The 16,447-nt window shown below is 48.4% G+C and overlaps 1 protein-coding gene across 1 annotated transcript in view; it reads left to right on the top strand.

Moving 5' to 3' along the window:
• CPXM2 (carboxypeptidase X, M14 family member 2) overlaps positions 1-16,447 on the top strand; it is a 153,747-nt gene that overhangs the window by 27,302 nt on the left and 109,998 nt on the right. The window contains exon 3 of the mRNA XM_003922120.3: positions 3,761-3,870. Coding sequence (XP_003922169.2) covers positions 3,761-3,870 — 110 coding nt within the window. The remainder of the gene's footprint in view (positions 1-3,760; positions 3,871-16,447) is intronic.

Here is a 16,447-nt window from a genome sequence, read left to right as displayed (position 1 = left end):
CTGAAGCTGGATGAGGCTGCCCCGGGCTGTGTTCATCCTCTGCTCTGGACAGCAGCTGCTGATGCCTTTTCTGTGCCCGGTGTCGATTGTGAGCTTGATGTCCCCTTGTTTTGCTAATGGCACCCTGATCCCAGTGGGCAGCCAGGGCACCAGGTGAGTCAGGCCCTCTCTGGAGGCAAGTGTGAGGTCACGTGGAGACTCAGAGGTGTAATGGGAGTGGACGGTGCCATTAGAATCTACCGCTCTGCTGCGTAGATGACAGGAAATCTGTGGCCTTCCACCTGCCCCTGTCCTGTGTCTGGCTTCTGTCCGTCTCACTTTCTGCCATCCCTCTCATCTCTCCAGGGATTTCCCTTCTTCTCTAAGTTGGCTGTGGTGGTTTCTTACAACCAAACGGCCCTCACTAACCCACGTGGATCAGTAACTCTGTCTTTGCCTTTCAAGGACATTGTGTTTTCTCTGTGTGGAATCTCTAGCTTCTTTGTAAGTGGCACAGGCGGTGGAGAAGGCTTCCAAACAAAGCTCAGGGCTCTAAAGATAGCATCATCTAATAAGGACAAAAAATCCCAGCGTCAGAGCATTGGGTTCCTTTAAGACCACGTTTGTGAGAGGGCCAAGTTCATGTGTGTTTATCTGGGCTCTCCACCAAAGCCATCATTTGGGCTATGGGTGGAGGGAGTGAAGTGTCTGGCTTTGCCATGGCACCATCACAGGAGTGGACAAGTGGGCTGTTAGATGTGGCAGCTGCCGACGCTGCTGACTGCAGGAACTCAGCCCTTGCAGTTGTGAGGGATGGTCTCTGTGAGAAGGCAGGCACCACATTTCCAGTTGCTATTAGATGTGCGCCCATGAAACATCTCACTTGTGGACACTTTCTTTTCACCCCTTGTGTGTCTTGGCAAGAGGATGGTACAGAGCCTCAGTCTATCGACAGAAAAGCAATTTTGATGGACATGTAATTTTAGTCAGGTACCTCCTTTTTTGAATTAAAATATTCATATGCATAGGAGTCGTTCTCTTTTTCTGGAAGCAGTGTTTGGAATAGCAGTTATTGTTGCTTATTGAGCTGGCACATGATCTATATGTGTCTGCCTGTCCATCTGGTGGGCTATCTGTCCATCTGCCTGTCTCTCGCTTTGAATGTATAAATGATATAAATAAAGGTGGCTTTGCTGAAGGAAGTCCATGGAACTCACCCCCTGCTGTGTCTTCTGCTGTGGAGGAAGGACCTGGTGGATGGGAACACTTTCAATGTGGCAATGAAATAGATTCATCAGATGGCAGCACATCCTTTCTGTGTTTCTGATACTTGTTATGTGGACTGTTGTGGGTGTGTATTGAGTACCAGGACATGGAGGGACAGGACCTGTGCCTGGTTCCCCATCAAGGCCTGAAACCCCCCAGGTCTCCTGAGCCTGGAACCAGAGCTGGCAGAGTGAAGATGAATAGATACTATTTCCAGGCCACCAGAATTGCCTGACAGAACCTGCTGCCTAGCCAGCTGGGTGTCACAGTCAGTGGGTGGGATCTCTCTCTCAGTGGGTGGGGTGTTCTCTCTCTCAGTGGATGGGGCCTCTAAGTGAGTGGGTTCTCTCAGTGGGTGGGGTCTCTCGGTGGGTGGGGTCTCTCAGTGGATGAGGCCTCTCAGTGGGTGGGGCCTCTCAGTGAGTGGGGCCTCTCAGTGGGTGGGGTCTTCTCTCTCAGTGGGCGGGGCCTCTCAGTGGGTGGGGCCTCTCAGTGAGTGGGTTCCCTCAGTGGTTGGGGCCTCTCAGTGGGTGGGGTCTTCTCTCTCAGTGGGTGGGGTCTCTCAGTGGATGGGGCCTCTCAGTGGGTGGGTTCCCTCAGTGGGTGGGGTCTCTCAGTGGGTGGGGTCTCTCAGTGGGTGGGGCGTTCTCTCTCTCAGTGGGTGGGTTCCCTCAGTGAGTGGGTTCTCTCAGTGGGTGGGGTCTCTCGGTGGGTGGGGTCTCTCAGTGGGTGGGGCATCTCAGTGGATGGGGTCTTCTCTCTCTCAGTGGGTGGGGTCTCTCAGTGAGTGGGTTCTTTCAGTGGGTGGGGTCTCTCGGTGGGTGGGGTCTCTCAGTGGATGGGGTCTTGGTGGGTGGGGTCTCTCAGTGGGTGGGGCCTCTCAGTGAGTGGGGCCTCTCAGAGGGTGGGGTCTTGGTAGGTGGGGTCTCTCAGTGGGTGGGGCCTCTAAGTGGGTTGGGTCTCTCAGTGGGTGGGGTCTCTTGGTAGGTGGGGTCTCTCAATGGGTGGGGTCTCCCAGGACAGGCTGGTTATTCCTGAGAATGCTGAGTGTGTCTAAGGCAGGACAGGCTGAGACCAGGTGATGGGGAGAAGAGCACGGAGTGAGCAGGAGATGAGGATGTGAATGGGGCACAGCAGGGCAGCAACCCCAGCTTAGGGAGCCCAAGAGCTCGAGTCAGAGCCCAGGCTCCTGGGGCCAGGCTGAAGGATGTCCTGGAGTCCAGCCTCTCCGAAGGGATGGGTAGACTAATGAGTCCGTGGCCTTTACTGTCAGACCTTGCCCTGGTTTCTGACTAGGCCCTCTGGTGGACACCAGTGACCACCAGGGTCTGTGAGCTCCAAGAGGTGAGTGGCATCTGACAGAAGGGGTCCACTGTCGGGAAGTCAGAGTGGAGGGCATGGGCCCAGACTCCCAGGCCTCTCAGAGAGTGACGGGCTGTGGGATTATAACCTGGGCTGAGAGGCCAAGCTGCGGAGGTGCTAGACCACAAGAGGGGCAGGGTGGGGCTGCTGGGACAGCATGAGGAGGTTCTGTGAAGAGGCAGGGCTATTGGAGGCCAGCAGTGAGGATTTCTGAGTATGTAGTGTGAGAAATAACCTCGCCGGTCAGATACTTGAAGTCAGTTTCTGGTAGGCAGGATGGAGAAGGGCTCTGTGAACATGTGGACCCAGGAACTGCCCCCACGTGGGTCAGATTCATGTCCTTCAGGCCTGGAAGGTGTGAGGGCAAACCCTGGTGAGGGAAATGGGCATGGTAACCAGGCTTTCCTGTGTGAGGTCAGCCTCAGGTAGTTGGCATGCCTGCTGCACACCCCCCCGCAATGCAGGGCCCCCAGGTCATCGTATGGCCCCCACTCACTGCATAGCCTTTCAGATTCACTGTGCGCACCCCTCCCCCTTCACTAAATGCTTCGCCATTCACTGTGGGGGGTGCGGGGGCAAGCAGCAGCACAGGGGTCAGGACCCCCGGCTCTGGATGCTGCTGTAACACTCATTCTCCGGGACAATGGGCTAGGCTGGGACAATCAGGCCCTGGTGTTTTATTCCAGGGGCAAACGGTGTTTACTAGCTGTGCCCCATGTCATCCATTTTGCCAAGAATGGAAAACAATAGATTTTTTTCCTACTTATATTGCTCTGCTCATTAGCATGCACGATATGAAGCCCAGAGTTGCTGAAGCAAAATCAGCAAGTCCTGATTAATTTGCAGAGCTCCAATGATGCTTCCTGACTGAGTCATGTTGGGGAAGGATCTTTAATTGGGAACAGCCTCGGACAGTAGCATGGACAGCAGAAGAGAAGGAATATCAGAGCAAAAACACCCCTAAAGCAAATGCCAACAAGAAAGAACGTTGGCTTAATGCTGACAGTTCAATCAACCATGTCTGAAAAGATGGTGCATGCCTGTGGACGGGAGTTCAGGGGGAAATGGAAAAGCACACAGCCAGATTTAGAAAATAAGAAGCTCATCCCTTTCAGCATCTGTCCTTGTTTTTAACAAGCATTGTCTTTTCCAGGTTGCCCACCTCTTGGTCTGGAAACCTTAAAAATCACAGACTTCCAGCTCCATGCCTCCACGGCGAAGCGCTATGGTCTGGGAGCGCATCGAGGGAGACTCAACATCCAGGTACCTGGCCCGGTGGTTGGAAGGATTTTGACTGCATTGTTTATTGCTCTGGTTCCTTGAGCTTGGGTGAGACCCCATGCCCTGGATGTAAAATGCATTAGCCCAGATTCTCACAGTAAGAAAGAATATTGCTGAATGATCCTAATTTTACAGAGAGAGCGCTGAGGCTCAGGGAGGCAACGTCTTCTCCAAAGACGGTAGTGAGAAAAAGCGAGGTCACTGGTACCCGGACCCAGGTAGTTCCTCTTCCGCCTTTTGAACACTTCTCTTCTACATGCTGTTGGTCTGGAAAGGACGGGGGGAAGGTGGCATGCCTGAGGCATGGCGAGGCAGAGCTGTGGCACACAAGGCAGTGCCATTTGTCTTCCCTTGCCTCCCTGTCAATGCATCTTGTCTCGCTACACACACCTCTTCCAGGCTTTCCTGTGGCTCCCTCCATTGCGTTCCCCCAGCCCAAGCCCTGAGTGGCTCCCAGGGCCAAGCACATCACGGCGGGCCTCCCTTCTGAGGAGGGTCAAGGGCCTTCCTGACCTGGGGCCTCAAGACTGTCCGGCCTCCTGCTCTGTCAGTCCCATCAGTCAAAGGGCTTCTCCAGGAAAGTGAGCTCCTCCCTGCACACTCCACACGCCACCCAGTTCTTGTCTCCAGGCCTTTTCAGTAGCAGGTTCCCCTCCCTGGAACTTCCATTGTGTGGATTCGCTGACCTGCCTTTGCTGGGCAGCACAGGGGGGGTCTCGATGCATGGGCCGTCCAGCAGGGTGCAGCCAGCTAGACCGTCCTCACTTCATCTTTCCGGCCTCCGGGAGACCTTCACCCATGAGAGGCCCACCCCAGGGAGACGCCAGGCTCCCCGTGGAGAACGCATTGGCCGAGCCCAAGCTCCTGCCTGTGGTCAGGGTGAAAAGGAGGTTGTGCTTGGGAATCACATCAGTGCTATTTACCTTCATGGTTTTTTTTTCTTCAGTGGCGTATTATTCACCCTGATGCCTTCTCACAGGTCTCCATGCCTGCTCTTAGACTGGGAAGTTGCTGCTTTAGTAGCCAAATCTGGGCCCACCATCCCCAGCCTCTGGCTCTGACCTCACCTGGGTACCTGGTGTCGGCCCCAGAGAGGGTGGTGTCGCTTGAAGTGTGTGTTTGCGGGCTTCAGCAGACAGCCCCAGCCCCACACAGGGAGCTCACTAGGCTAAATTGGGGTGTCAGCGGGGCTGTGCTTCTGTGTCTGCTGGGGACACAGGGAAACGGGGACGAGGTCAGCCCACTTTTGTGGTTTGTGTCTTCCAGAGCCAGCACCACATGCAGTGTGATTCCACTGCCACAGGTGCATAATTAAAGTCAGCATGCTCCAAAAATACATCTCCCCACACAGAATAGTTTGAAATGCAGTTTAAAAATAACCACATCTTGTCTCACATACGAGTATTTTGTAGGCGTGTTGAGCTAATGGGATTTTGTGATCGAGAAACACCAAGATGTCAGAATTAGAAACTGTGTTTCATACCCTAGTGCAGGCTCTGAGCTGGTGTAGCCAGCCCCGTGCCGGCCTAGGACTCTGCACGCACGGATGTGGCCGTGGTCCTGGCTGGAAGGCATGGGGCTCGCAGGATGGGGTGCTGGTGCTGGTCGCTCTGCTGACCAGCTGTGTGGCCTTGGGTGAGATGCCCTCCTTCTCCGAGGCACAGTGTCGTCATCAGGAGTGTGGGCTTCAGGTCCCACATCAGGTCCCACTGATAGCTCTGCCTCCTTCCTGGTATTGTGAGGGTCAAAAGGAGCATAGAAAGAGAATCGTCTTCGGCCATTCTCAAATGCATATTCTTACCCATTAGCGTTCATTCTGGCAGCTCACCATTGTGAGGTGCCTGCTATGTGCTGGGCACTGAAAGGGCCATGACAAAAGGCCCTAGGTGTTCTCTGCCTTCAAGATGCTTCAGGCTCTAGCAGAGGGAGAGTGGGAATCAGCTCCGAGCATTACTGGCATGGTGCTAAGTGCCTTATAGACGTGATTTCATTTATTCCTCCAGCATGGGAGACAAGTACTGTTATTATTCCCTTTGCCTTATAGAAAACAGTCACATGGAGGATGGAGTGACTCAGCTCACATTTCCCAGGAGAGGCAGATTAAGAATCCAGGCAGCTTGAAACCTTGAGTTGTTGCTCCTAATGATGCCATAAAACTGCCTCCCAAGTCAACAGATAGAAGTGGTGTAGGTCCAACAGCTGGAATAGTGATCAAGCCGTGTACATCTCTTTTCTGACAATTATCTCACATTGATTTACTCATCTGCACCCTCGCCAAATGCTGAGCCGTTTGCAGAAAACGTGACTCTTGCCTGTCTGGGTATTCCCCACCCCGTGTGATGCGGCGTCTGTACATATGGATGCGCTGAATCAACAGAGCTTCCGTGTAGTGGCTGCAGTGCTCAAGGGAGCTTAGGCACTGCTGTGAAGCCTAGGACGAGGCAGGACAGGCTGGGCTGCTGTCGCATGGGTTTTTCTAGTGCATATTTGTCCTGTGTGGTTGGCAAATATGGGGATGATGTCATTATGATACAGAAGCAACATTGGTTCATGTGGGACTTTTGCCTGTCTATGAATGGTCTGTGGGACCGAGGGTCAGCACCTGGCCACAGAATGCCCTGTCACGGGTGAGTATGGAGTCTGTGAGTGGTCTGTGGGACTGAGCACCGGCACCTGGCCACAGAGTGCCCTGTCACAGGGGAGTGTGGTGTCTATGAATGGTCTGTGGGACTGAGTACCAGCACCTGGCCACAGAGTTCCCTGTCACAGGTGAGTGCAGGAGCTGTGGAGTCCTGAGCCTGGCGCCCTATACCTCCTGTTCCTCTGGGTCAGTGGGCCTGTGCTGGTACATCGCTCAGTTCCCTTCCCTGTTCTGCCCCAGACTCAAGCTCAGCAGCTCCACACTGCCTTCCACCCCCTGGCATCATCTGCCTCCCTGCTTGTTTCCTGTTCAGATCAAATCCTATAATTACGGCTGTATTTAAACGCTATTTTGCACAACTCAACATACCTTCTTCATTGTGCTAATGTGTTTTCAGAATTAATTTTTTTCAGTCTTCGCTTCCAGACCTGGATAGATTTTGAATGGTCTGGCTGGAACCCTATTTTCCCCGTGAGCTGAATTTTTGTAGCACGAGATGTTGCAGCCTGGGAGCTTTTATTGGAATGTATTTGCCACATTACTGCAGAAATACCTGTCTCCCTTTCCATCATTTTAAGCAGAAGACGTTGAAAGAATTTTTATAATTCAAATTATAACTTTTTTTTTTCCAACTAGAATTTTACTTTTGCTAACTTAATAATATAAAGTTAGAGAAAAAACCAACATTTACATTTTATCACTACATTGGGACAAGATAGACTTTCCAGGAATTCAAGGAAGACATTCAGTTTGGCAGGAGAGCAAAGGTTCAGCCCCTCACCTGTGATGATTCTTATGTGTGCCCAGGACCCTTTTATACTAACTCACTTGTGAGGCTGTGATCTCATTTAGATACAGTCACTGGTTTCTTCCATTCTGGGAGCAGCTACAGACAGATTGAAAATTAACATTCTGAGTCTCCAAGAGAACATGTTGACAATGACCTCTAAAATCATGCTCAGGGCTGGGCATGCTGGCTCATGCCTGTAACCCCAGCACTTTGAAGGTCGAGGTAAGTGGATCACCTGAGGTCAGGAATTTGAGACCAGCCTGACCAATATGGTGAAACCCCGTCTCTGCTGCCAGGTGTGATGGCACATGCCTGTGATCCCAGCTACTTGGGAGGCTGAGGCAGGAGACTCGCTTGAACCCAGAAGGTAGAGGTTGCAGATCATGCCACTGTACTCTAGCCTGGGCAAAAGAGTAAAACACTGCGTCAAAAAAAAAAAAATCATTCTGGAATCCTTTGCCTGTAGTTAGTCTTAGGAGGTGACCCTATATTCAGGTGGGTCATCTGATGGCAGCTCATCACCTGCCCCACCCCAAAGAATCCTCCTTTGAGGACTCTAAGCTGTTTTCCCTGGGTCATAAACTAAGGAAGCTTCAGGGACAGCAGCCCTGCCAAAGTGACTTATTGCACCACCGTTATTATTTTGGACGTTTTCTTAGCTGGCAAGCCTCAAACAGATTGCAGCAGTAAGCACTGCCACATCAGAGGGCTGGCTTTCAACCTCACCCTCTCGAATTTAAATTACGGTAAGTCAGGGTCTGATGTGTGAGCAGAAGAAATGAAATACTGAGTGTGTGTTTGGGACTCAGGATGTCACCAAAATTCCTGCCTATGATTGGGGATGTAAAAAAGTTGGTGCTCAGATCAGAGCTTGGAGGAAACAGTTGACGTTTTCAGGTCACAAAGAAAAACATGGGACACTGCCTGCGCTCCTCAGGGGGTCTCTGTGACGGCCTGGTCACAGCCATTTGGCACTCTGTGGACCAGGTCCTGTCTCGTCCATGTAAGAAATGACTCAGAGTTTGGTCCCTTAGAGAGAGAGGCTCACCTCTTGTGTCTCTTCCATGAGGAAGCGTCTAGCCGTCATAATAGAGTCAGAGCCATTTCCCCAGCACTGCTGGAAGGAATCCTGAGTCCTCTCCTCAGTCATTTCCTGAAAAAAATTCTATGGAGCATCGCGATGCCAATATCAGAATCTAGTTCCAGTGTTCTCATCCGCTTTTTACTTAAAATGACGTGGGATACTTGGAGGTGGCCGCTACCCGTGGCTTTGTATGCACCCCGCACCAAGACGTGGATGCAGTTTTAGAACATTAACCAACTGAGTTTTATCCTGTGCCACAGCTCATGCTCCAGGGCACACCCTACACATGTCTCCCTGTACCTTTTGGCCCCAGTGCTCTTGGGGCCCCACTTTGACCAACAGTGGAGCCCACATTTCTCATGGCCGGAAGTCTATGGAATACCTTGGGTAGCACCGTTTTCCCAGGTCTCACCTGTACCTGACCCCCACCTGCCTGTGGCTGGACCCTGCGCCTGTGTCTTTGATCCAAGGCCTGTCTCTTCCTTCAAACCTTGATTATTCTGGTGTTTTTTTTTTTTTCTCCTCCCCCCCCCCGCCCCCCCCCCCCGCACTGCCCGCTAGTTACACAAAGCTTTCCTGTGACTCTCAGGTTCTTCTCGGGGGTCATATATGTATTAAGTGCTGCAGAGGCAAAAATAATCACAGTAGACATAGTTTCCGAGTCAAGGAATGTCATGTTTGTTCTGATAAAGGGATTTTGTTCTGCATCTGGCTTTAAGCAAACAGTCTGGGAGACAGCATTTGGATGCCAAAACGCTGGAATTTTGGGTATTTGGATTTTTATGGAAATAACAGGACTGAATATTTTAAACTGTGATTCCCTTGGAAAATAAAGATGAGTATCTATTATGATGATAATGCACTGTTCTTATTTCTCAAGAAGCTTACATTGTAGACACACAAGCAGGCAGAAGGACAGTGTGACCTAAGTAAAAAGGGTCCAAAGCCACCAAAGCCTCCTTGACCCATGAACCACAGGTTATTAAGGAACCACAGGGTTATCTGGTTCAGATATAGATTCTGTTCTATTTGCTATGTGCATTTTTCTTTAATATGTTATTAAATTTATTAAATGTTGTGTCCTTGAAGCACTAACAGAGAATGACCTACACACCTGATTCCCAACCATGCACGCCGAGGAGACGGTGTACAACCTGTGTACAGTGGGACAGGTGTCCTGGGGAACCATGCCCACGAGGCATCACTGGAGAAGGCACGGTGCAGTTATGACTGCCGAGTGGACACACAGGCCCCGGGGGGTGACTGCTAAACAAGCTGAGCCATCACGTGAGTGCCGGAGCTGGCAGGGAAGGAGCCCTGGGTTTATCTACAGCCAGAAAACTGAAATTAGAGTCTCAGGTCTACACTTAGTAGCTGTGGGGTTAGGGCAGGTCACTTAGCCCCTGACTTCAGTTTCCCCTAAAACATACACACACACACACACACACACACACACACACACACACACACATATATACACACACACACAAATATTTGTATGTATACATATATTATAAACATATTTATACACATATGTTCACATATAAATACATATGTGTGTGTATATATATGTATTTATATTTGTTCACTAGCTCTTGGGCCACCCCTGCCTCCCAGCTTGTGCCTCATCTCCCTGACCATTGGCCTGAGCTTCCCATAGGATCTCCCAGGCCCACATCCAGGCAGGGCCCAGAGAAGTCTGAGAGACATCTGTAGCCACCCCCCGAGCCTGTGTGTCCACTCAGCCATCATAGCTGCTTTTTTAGTGAGGCCTCCTGGGGATGGTTCCCCAGGGCCCCTGCCCTGCTGCACACAGGTCACGTGACCATCTCCTGGACGTGCATGGTTGGGAATCAGGTTTGAAGGTCATTCTATGTTAGTGCTTCAAGGACACAATAAATGCTGTGCAAGCAGAGAAAGCCAGGGTGGGGAGAGGAAAAAAGAAAGGAGGGTGAAAGAAAGAATAACAGAGCAGATTCTTTCTTTTTTCTTTTTGTTTGTTTGAGACCGAGTCTTGATCTGTTGCCCAGGCTGGAATGCAGTGGCACAATCTTAGCTCACTGCAACCTCTGCCTCCTGGTTCAAGTGATTCTTGTGCCTCAGCCTCCTGAGTAGCTGGGATTACAGGTGTGCACCACCACACCCAGCTGATGTTTGTATTTTTAGCAGAGACGGGGTTTCACCATGTTGTCCAGGCTAGTCTTGAACTCCTGACCTCTAGTAATCCACCCACCTCGGCCTCCAAAAGTGCTGGGATTACAGGCATGAGCCACAGTGCCTGGCCAGATTCTTTCTTTATTTATTCATTTCATTTTAACAACAACACAAAAACACAACACACCTCTGGAAACCTTTTATGTACTTAGCACTGTCATAAGAACTGAGGAAACAATGCTGAGTAAAAATAGAAGAACCCTGAGCACTTAGCAATTGTTTACTGGGGGCCTAAGATGGGCCAGGCCCTGTTCTAGGTGCTGGGGATGCCTCAATGACCAAAACAAGGATTCTTGCCATCTTGAAGCTTGTGTTCTAGTGCAGGAGCCAAATCAAGGCAGGTGTATTAGTCCATTCTCTCGCTGCTATAAAGAAACAGCTGAGACGGGGGAATTCATTAAGAAAAGAGGTTTCATTGGCTATGGTTCTGTAGGCCGTACAGGAAGCATAGTGGCTTTTGCTCCTAGGGAGGCCTCAGGAAACTTACAGTCATGGCAGATGGTGAAGGGGAAGCAGGCAGAGCTGACATGGCCCAAGCAGGAGAGGGAGGGCGGGGAGGTGCCACACACTGTTAAACAAGCAGATCTCAGGAGAACTCACTGTCCAACACAGTTCCAAGGGGGAGCTCCTCCCCCATGATCCAGTCACCTCCCACCAGGCCCCACCTCCAGCACTGGGAATTACGAATCGACATGAGATTTGGGTAGTGACACAGATCCAAACCATATCTGCAGGAAATGTAATAAATCATAGTGTTCATTATTATAGTATGTTAGAAGGTGGCACATGCTATGGAGAGAAGGGAAACAAAACCAGCGGACAGCTGGCAGTGGTAGTCAGGGGAGCTGACTTTGGGGAAGGGGCAGCTGCTTTTCAAGAAGGGGATCAATGGGGAGCCACGGCGGTGTGGGAAGAGCATTCTGGGCAGAGGGGACGGCTCAAGCAAAGGTCAGGGGTGGAAGCGTGCTTGGCATAGCCAAGGGGCAGCAGGAAGCCAGAGTGAGCACCAGGGGAGGAGATACGTGCCAGAGGTAACAGGGGGCCCGCAGGCCTCTGGAAGGACTTTAGCTTTTAGCCGTGAGCCAATTAGGGGAGCCATCGAAAGTTCTGGATACAGGAGTGACATGCTGTGGCTTACATTTAAAAGGGATCAAACTTGTCGCTGTGTTGACTTTAGGGGAGGAAGCATCGAAGCAGAGGCCTGTTAGCGGGTAACTTCAGACCCTAGACAGGAGAAGGTACTGGCTTGAGCCAAGATAGGAGAGATGGAGGCAGGGGGAGTGGTTGGATTTAGGATATTTTGAAATGATGCAGGGCAGATGAGGTTTGGGTGAAGGGTGCAAGAGATCGGAAGGGAGTAGGGCATGTCCCCCGTGCTTTTTAACCTGCAACTCTGATAATCTAATAATCTAATGGGGAGATGAAACTGCTAAAGAAAAACCCCACCAGCGAATGCATAATTACAATCTGTAATGAGTCCTGGGAAGGAGAGGAGCAAGTGCCTTTGTTCCCTGGGACTGCCACGACCAAGCTGGGAGCCCAGAGAGGGCGGCTGAAAACAGCAAACACTGATTATCTCACAGTTCTGGAGGCTTGAAATCTGAAATCAAAGTGTTAGTAGGGCCATGCTCCTTCTGAAGTCTCTAGGAAAGGGTCCTCCTTGCCCTTCCAGCATCTGGTGGTCTCAGGCAACCCGTGGCGTTCCTGGGGCTTGTAGACACAGACCCCAGTCTGTGCCTCCATGGTCCCTTGGCCTTCTCCCTGTGATCCTCTACATCATCTGCCCTCTGCCTGTGCATCTCTGTGTTCAGATTCCCCCCATTTAAAGACACAGTCTTGCTGGATATGCCCATCCTGCTCTAGTCTGACTGCATCTTAACTAAATGCATCTGGACCAGCCCTATTTTTTTTTTTTTTTTTTTTTTTGAAATGGAGTCTCGCTCTGTCACCCAGGCTGGGATGCAGTGGGGTGTGATCTTGGCTCACTGCAACCTCTGCCTCCTGGTTTCAAGTGATTCTCCTGCCTCAGCCTCCCAAGTGGTTGCGACTACAGGCATGTGCCACCATGCCTGGCTAATTTTTTGTATTTTTAGTAGTGATGGAGTTTCACTGTGTTACCCAGGCTGGTCTCGACCTCCTGACCTCATGATCCACCCACCTCGGCCTCCCAAAATGCTGGGATTGCAGGTGTGAGCCACTGCACCCAGCCACTAGCCCTGTGTCTAAATAAGGTCACATTCTGAGATTCCAAGAGTTAGGGCTTGAACCTATTTTGGGGCAGGGGGACACAATTCAATACGGTGGTTCTGTATGTCCAATAGACCTGCCTCAGGCTGGAGCTTGGAGGACTTTCCTGAGGATGGCATACTTGGGCTAAGACATGAAGAAGGATTGTAAGTTGAGAGTTTATTGGATAAAGGATTGGCAGAGAGAAGAGCATTCCAGGTCAAAGGGAACAGTGTGTGCAAAGGCCCTGTGGTAGTGGGGAAAATGGTATATTAGGACTGAGGCAAAGCCAGTATGACTGGAGCTACACTGTGGTTATGGAGCAATGTCATGGCCAATGGCCATGAGAAAAAGGGCTTTCCATCATTAGTCATCAAGTAAATGCAAATCAAAGCCACAATGAGACTTGATGTACAGACACCAGAATAGCTTTGAAAAAAGGGTAATACCAAGTGTTGGCAAAGATGTGGGGCAAGGGAAATGTTCACACAATGCTGGGAATGTAAAGTGGCACAGCCGTATGGAAACCTGTTTGGCAGTATAAGTCTGTCCTTATCCCATGGGTATGTTCCAAGACCCTCAGTGGATGCTTGAAACTGTGGATAGTACCAAACCCTCTTAGATGCTAGGCATGGATTTCTTTTTCCCCCCCACCACAATTTCACAGGTAGAAGATGCATTCTTACCGTAGATCTTAGCAGCCTCAGCATACAATTTTTTTTTCTTTTCTAAATTATGCTGAAAACTTTCATCTTTTTGCTAAAGGAAGCATTTTACTCATCTCCTGGGCATATCCGAGTTGCCAATATCAATACCTTTATTAAGTAAAATAAAGGTTACTTCAACACAAGGACTGCAGTGCCAACTGTTTGATAACCAAGATGGGTGGCTAGTGTAGGCAGTGTGGGTCCCCAGACAAAGGGGGGTTCCCATCAAGGTGGAATGGTGAGGAACAATGTGAGATTTTATCACTCTACTCAGAATAGCATGCAGTTTAAAATTTATAAATTGGTTATTTCTGGAATTTCTCATTTAATATTTTCAGACTGTGGTTGACTTCGGATAACTGAAACTGTGGAAAGAGAAACCGCAGATAGCAGGGGATGATTGTGTCTATTAAAGTTGAACATTCTCATGCACACTGACCTAACACATTCACTCTCATCCCTAAATAGAAATGTGCTCACATGTGCACAAGAAGACATGCATAGGTATGTTCATAGCAGCATTATTTATAACCCCCACTTGGAAATAATCCACATTATATATAATAAGTCATTTTTATGAACTACAGTGAAATACTATATGACAGTTAAAAGGGCTAAATTACTGCTGCCTGCAATCGTATGGGTGAATCTCCCAGATTTAATAACTATTGAGCAGAAGAAGCCAGACACAAAGAGTAGTTACAGTAAGTGCCATTGATATAAAATTTGAAAATAAGAAAACTAGCCTGGGGAGAGAGAAATCAGAGTGGTGGTTATCTCTGGGGGAAGGTCATGTCTGGGAAGGGGCACAGGGAGCTTCCGGCATGCTGGTCATGGTCTACATCTTGGTCTGGATGTGGTTATGTGGGTACATGCAGTTTGTAAAAATTGAGCTGCACACTTAGGATTTGCACATGTTTCTGTATGTATTTTAAAATTCATGAAAACTTCACAAAAAAGCTGGTCAACTAAAGAAGAGAGGTATATTTGATTTAGACTTTTAAAAGTGAATGTTAGGCTGGGCGCAGTGGCTCACACCTGTAATCCCAGCACTTTGGAAGGCTAAGGTGGGCAGATCACCTGAGGTCAGGAGTTTGAGACCAGCCTGGCCAACACAGTGAAATACAAAAATTACAAAAATTAGCCAGGTATGGTGGCAGAAGCCTGTAATCCCAGCTACTTGGGAGGCTGAGGCAGGAGAATCACGTGAACCTGGGAGACAGAGGTTGCAGGGAGCCGAGATTTCACCACTACACTCCAGTCTGGGTGACAAGAACAAAACTCCATCTCAAAAAAAGAAAAAAGTGAGTTTTAAGAATAAAAATTAGGTGATAAAGGGAAAGGAGGAGAGGCAGCGAGAAGTAGAAATAATGATTTCATCACTGCCCATAATAGGGAGTTAATTGTTACTTTCTAAGAAAATACAGAATTAAGTATGTTATGTAAAAGACATAGTTACTAAATCAACCAGTAAAACAAAGGTACAGCTGGTTAGCACTTTCGGAGGAAATATGCACTTAAAGCAAAGAAAACAGATCAATAGATAAAAATAAAACAAAGCCACAGGAAGCAATAAAAATAGAATATCTGAGAAACATGGGTGATTCATTCAGACAAAGAACATCTGTCAATGGGCTAAATGGACCTAACTCACCTATTAATAGAAGAAAACTGACATTGTACTATCAAGCAAATTTAAACACAGGTCACAACAGGCACGTACTGAACACAAAGGGACTCGCACTTGTGCCCCCAGTGGCTTCCATGTATTGACTGTGTTTTCTGTGCCAGGCACCACACAAAATACTTGTAACCATGACAATGGTATCATCACGTTATTTTATTTCTATCCCTGTTTTATAGAGCAACTGACCTAATTGAGGGTATTTAAATAATGATCTGTAGAATGAGGACTTGAACTTGGCCTGTATACATTTCTGAAGGTGATTCTGTGCTGTGCTGCCTTCTTGGGGTGCACAGGAGGATATGTACAATCTTTATGGGGTCCCTGATAAGTGAATTAATAATTGTTTATTTTGAAAATTAAACTTCTTCCATATATACACAATTTTAATGGCTGAAGCATTTCCCAGATTGTAGTTAAATTGAATTAGAATGTTGACATGAAAACATTTTCTTGTTTCTATTTCAGTTAGTATATTCCTTCTTCTTTTCTTTTTTTAAATAGTTAATAAGTGGTTTATGGTATATTGAATAGATTTTATTTTGAAATATTTTTAATTTTAAACTGTAGATGTTTACTATTTTCCTTGGCTAACACAAGGAAATAGTTAAGAAATTGGTTTTGGTTTTAAAAATTGCTTCAAAAACATGAATACAGTGTTTCTGTATAGCCTACTTTACTGATGGTTAAGGTTGGAATTGGGACAAGGTGCATTGCCAGTTTGCAGAAGGACCAGCTGATTGCCCCTGGAAAGTTTTATGGGTTTATTGCAGTGGTTTATTACAGAGGTTTATTGAAGGCAGACATTCAGACCACTTGATGGGTGTTTTATTGCGGATTACTTACTTTACTGGTCAAATGTGACATCTAACATTTTTAGATAACCTTCCCCTGAAAAGGCATTAACTTGCTGATAATCTGTAGTTTCAACCATTGCTTCTAAATTTTTTTCCCCCCAAATTTAAAAATAACTATCTCTTTATTCTGTTTCTGTCCAAATAGCCTTGGGATACGTCTGCAGAGAGACAGCTGTAAGTCAATTATCCTGGAATCACTGAAGAGTTACATTAACTTGGATATGACTTTTTATTTGCTTCCAGATGTTTCTGTGTAGAGGCAGCCCATGATTATGAAATACGTACAGTGTGAATCAGTGACTCACTACAGTAGAATGATTTTGATATTCACTGTTTTCTCTGTCAACCAGAAAGCA

The sequence above is a fragment of the Saimiri boliviensis genome, chromosome 12, assembly GCF_048565385.1.
Source record: "Saimiri boliviensis isolate mSaiBol1 chromosome 12, mSaiBol1.pri, whole genome shotgun sequence".
Lineage (NCBI taxonomy): Eukaryota > Metazoa > Chordata > Mammalia > Primates > Cebidae > Saimiri > Saimiri boliviensis.
The sequence above is the reverse complement of the archived record's forward strand: the minus strand, read 5'-3'. Positions and strand labels throughout refer to the sequence as shown.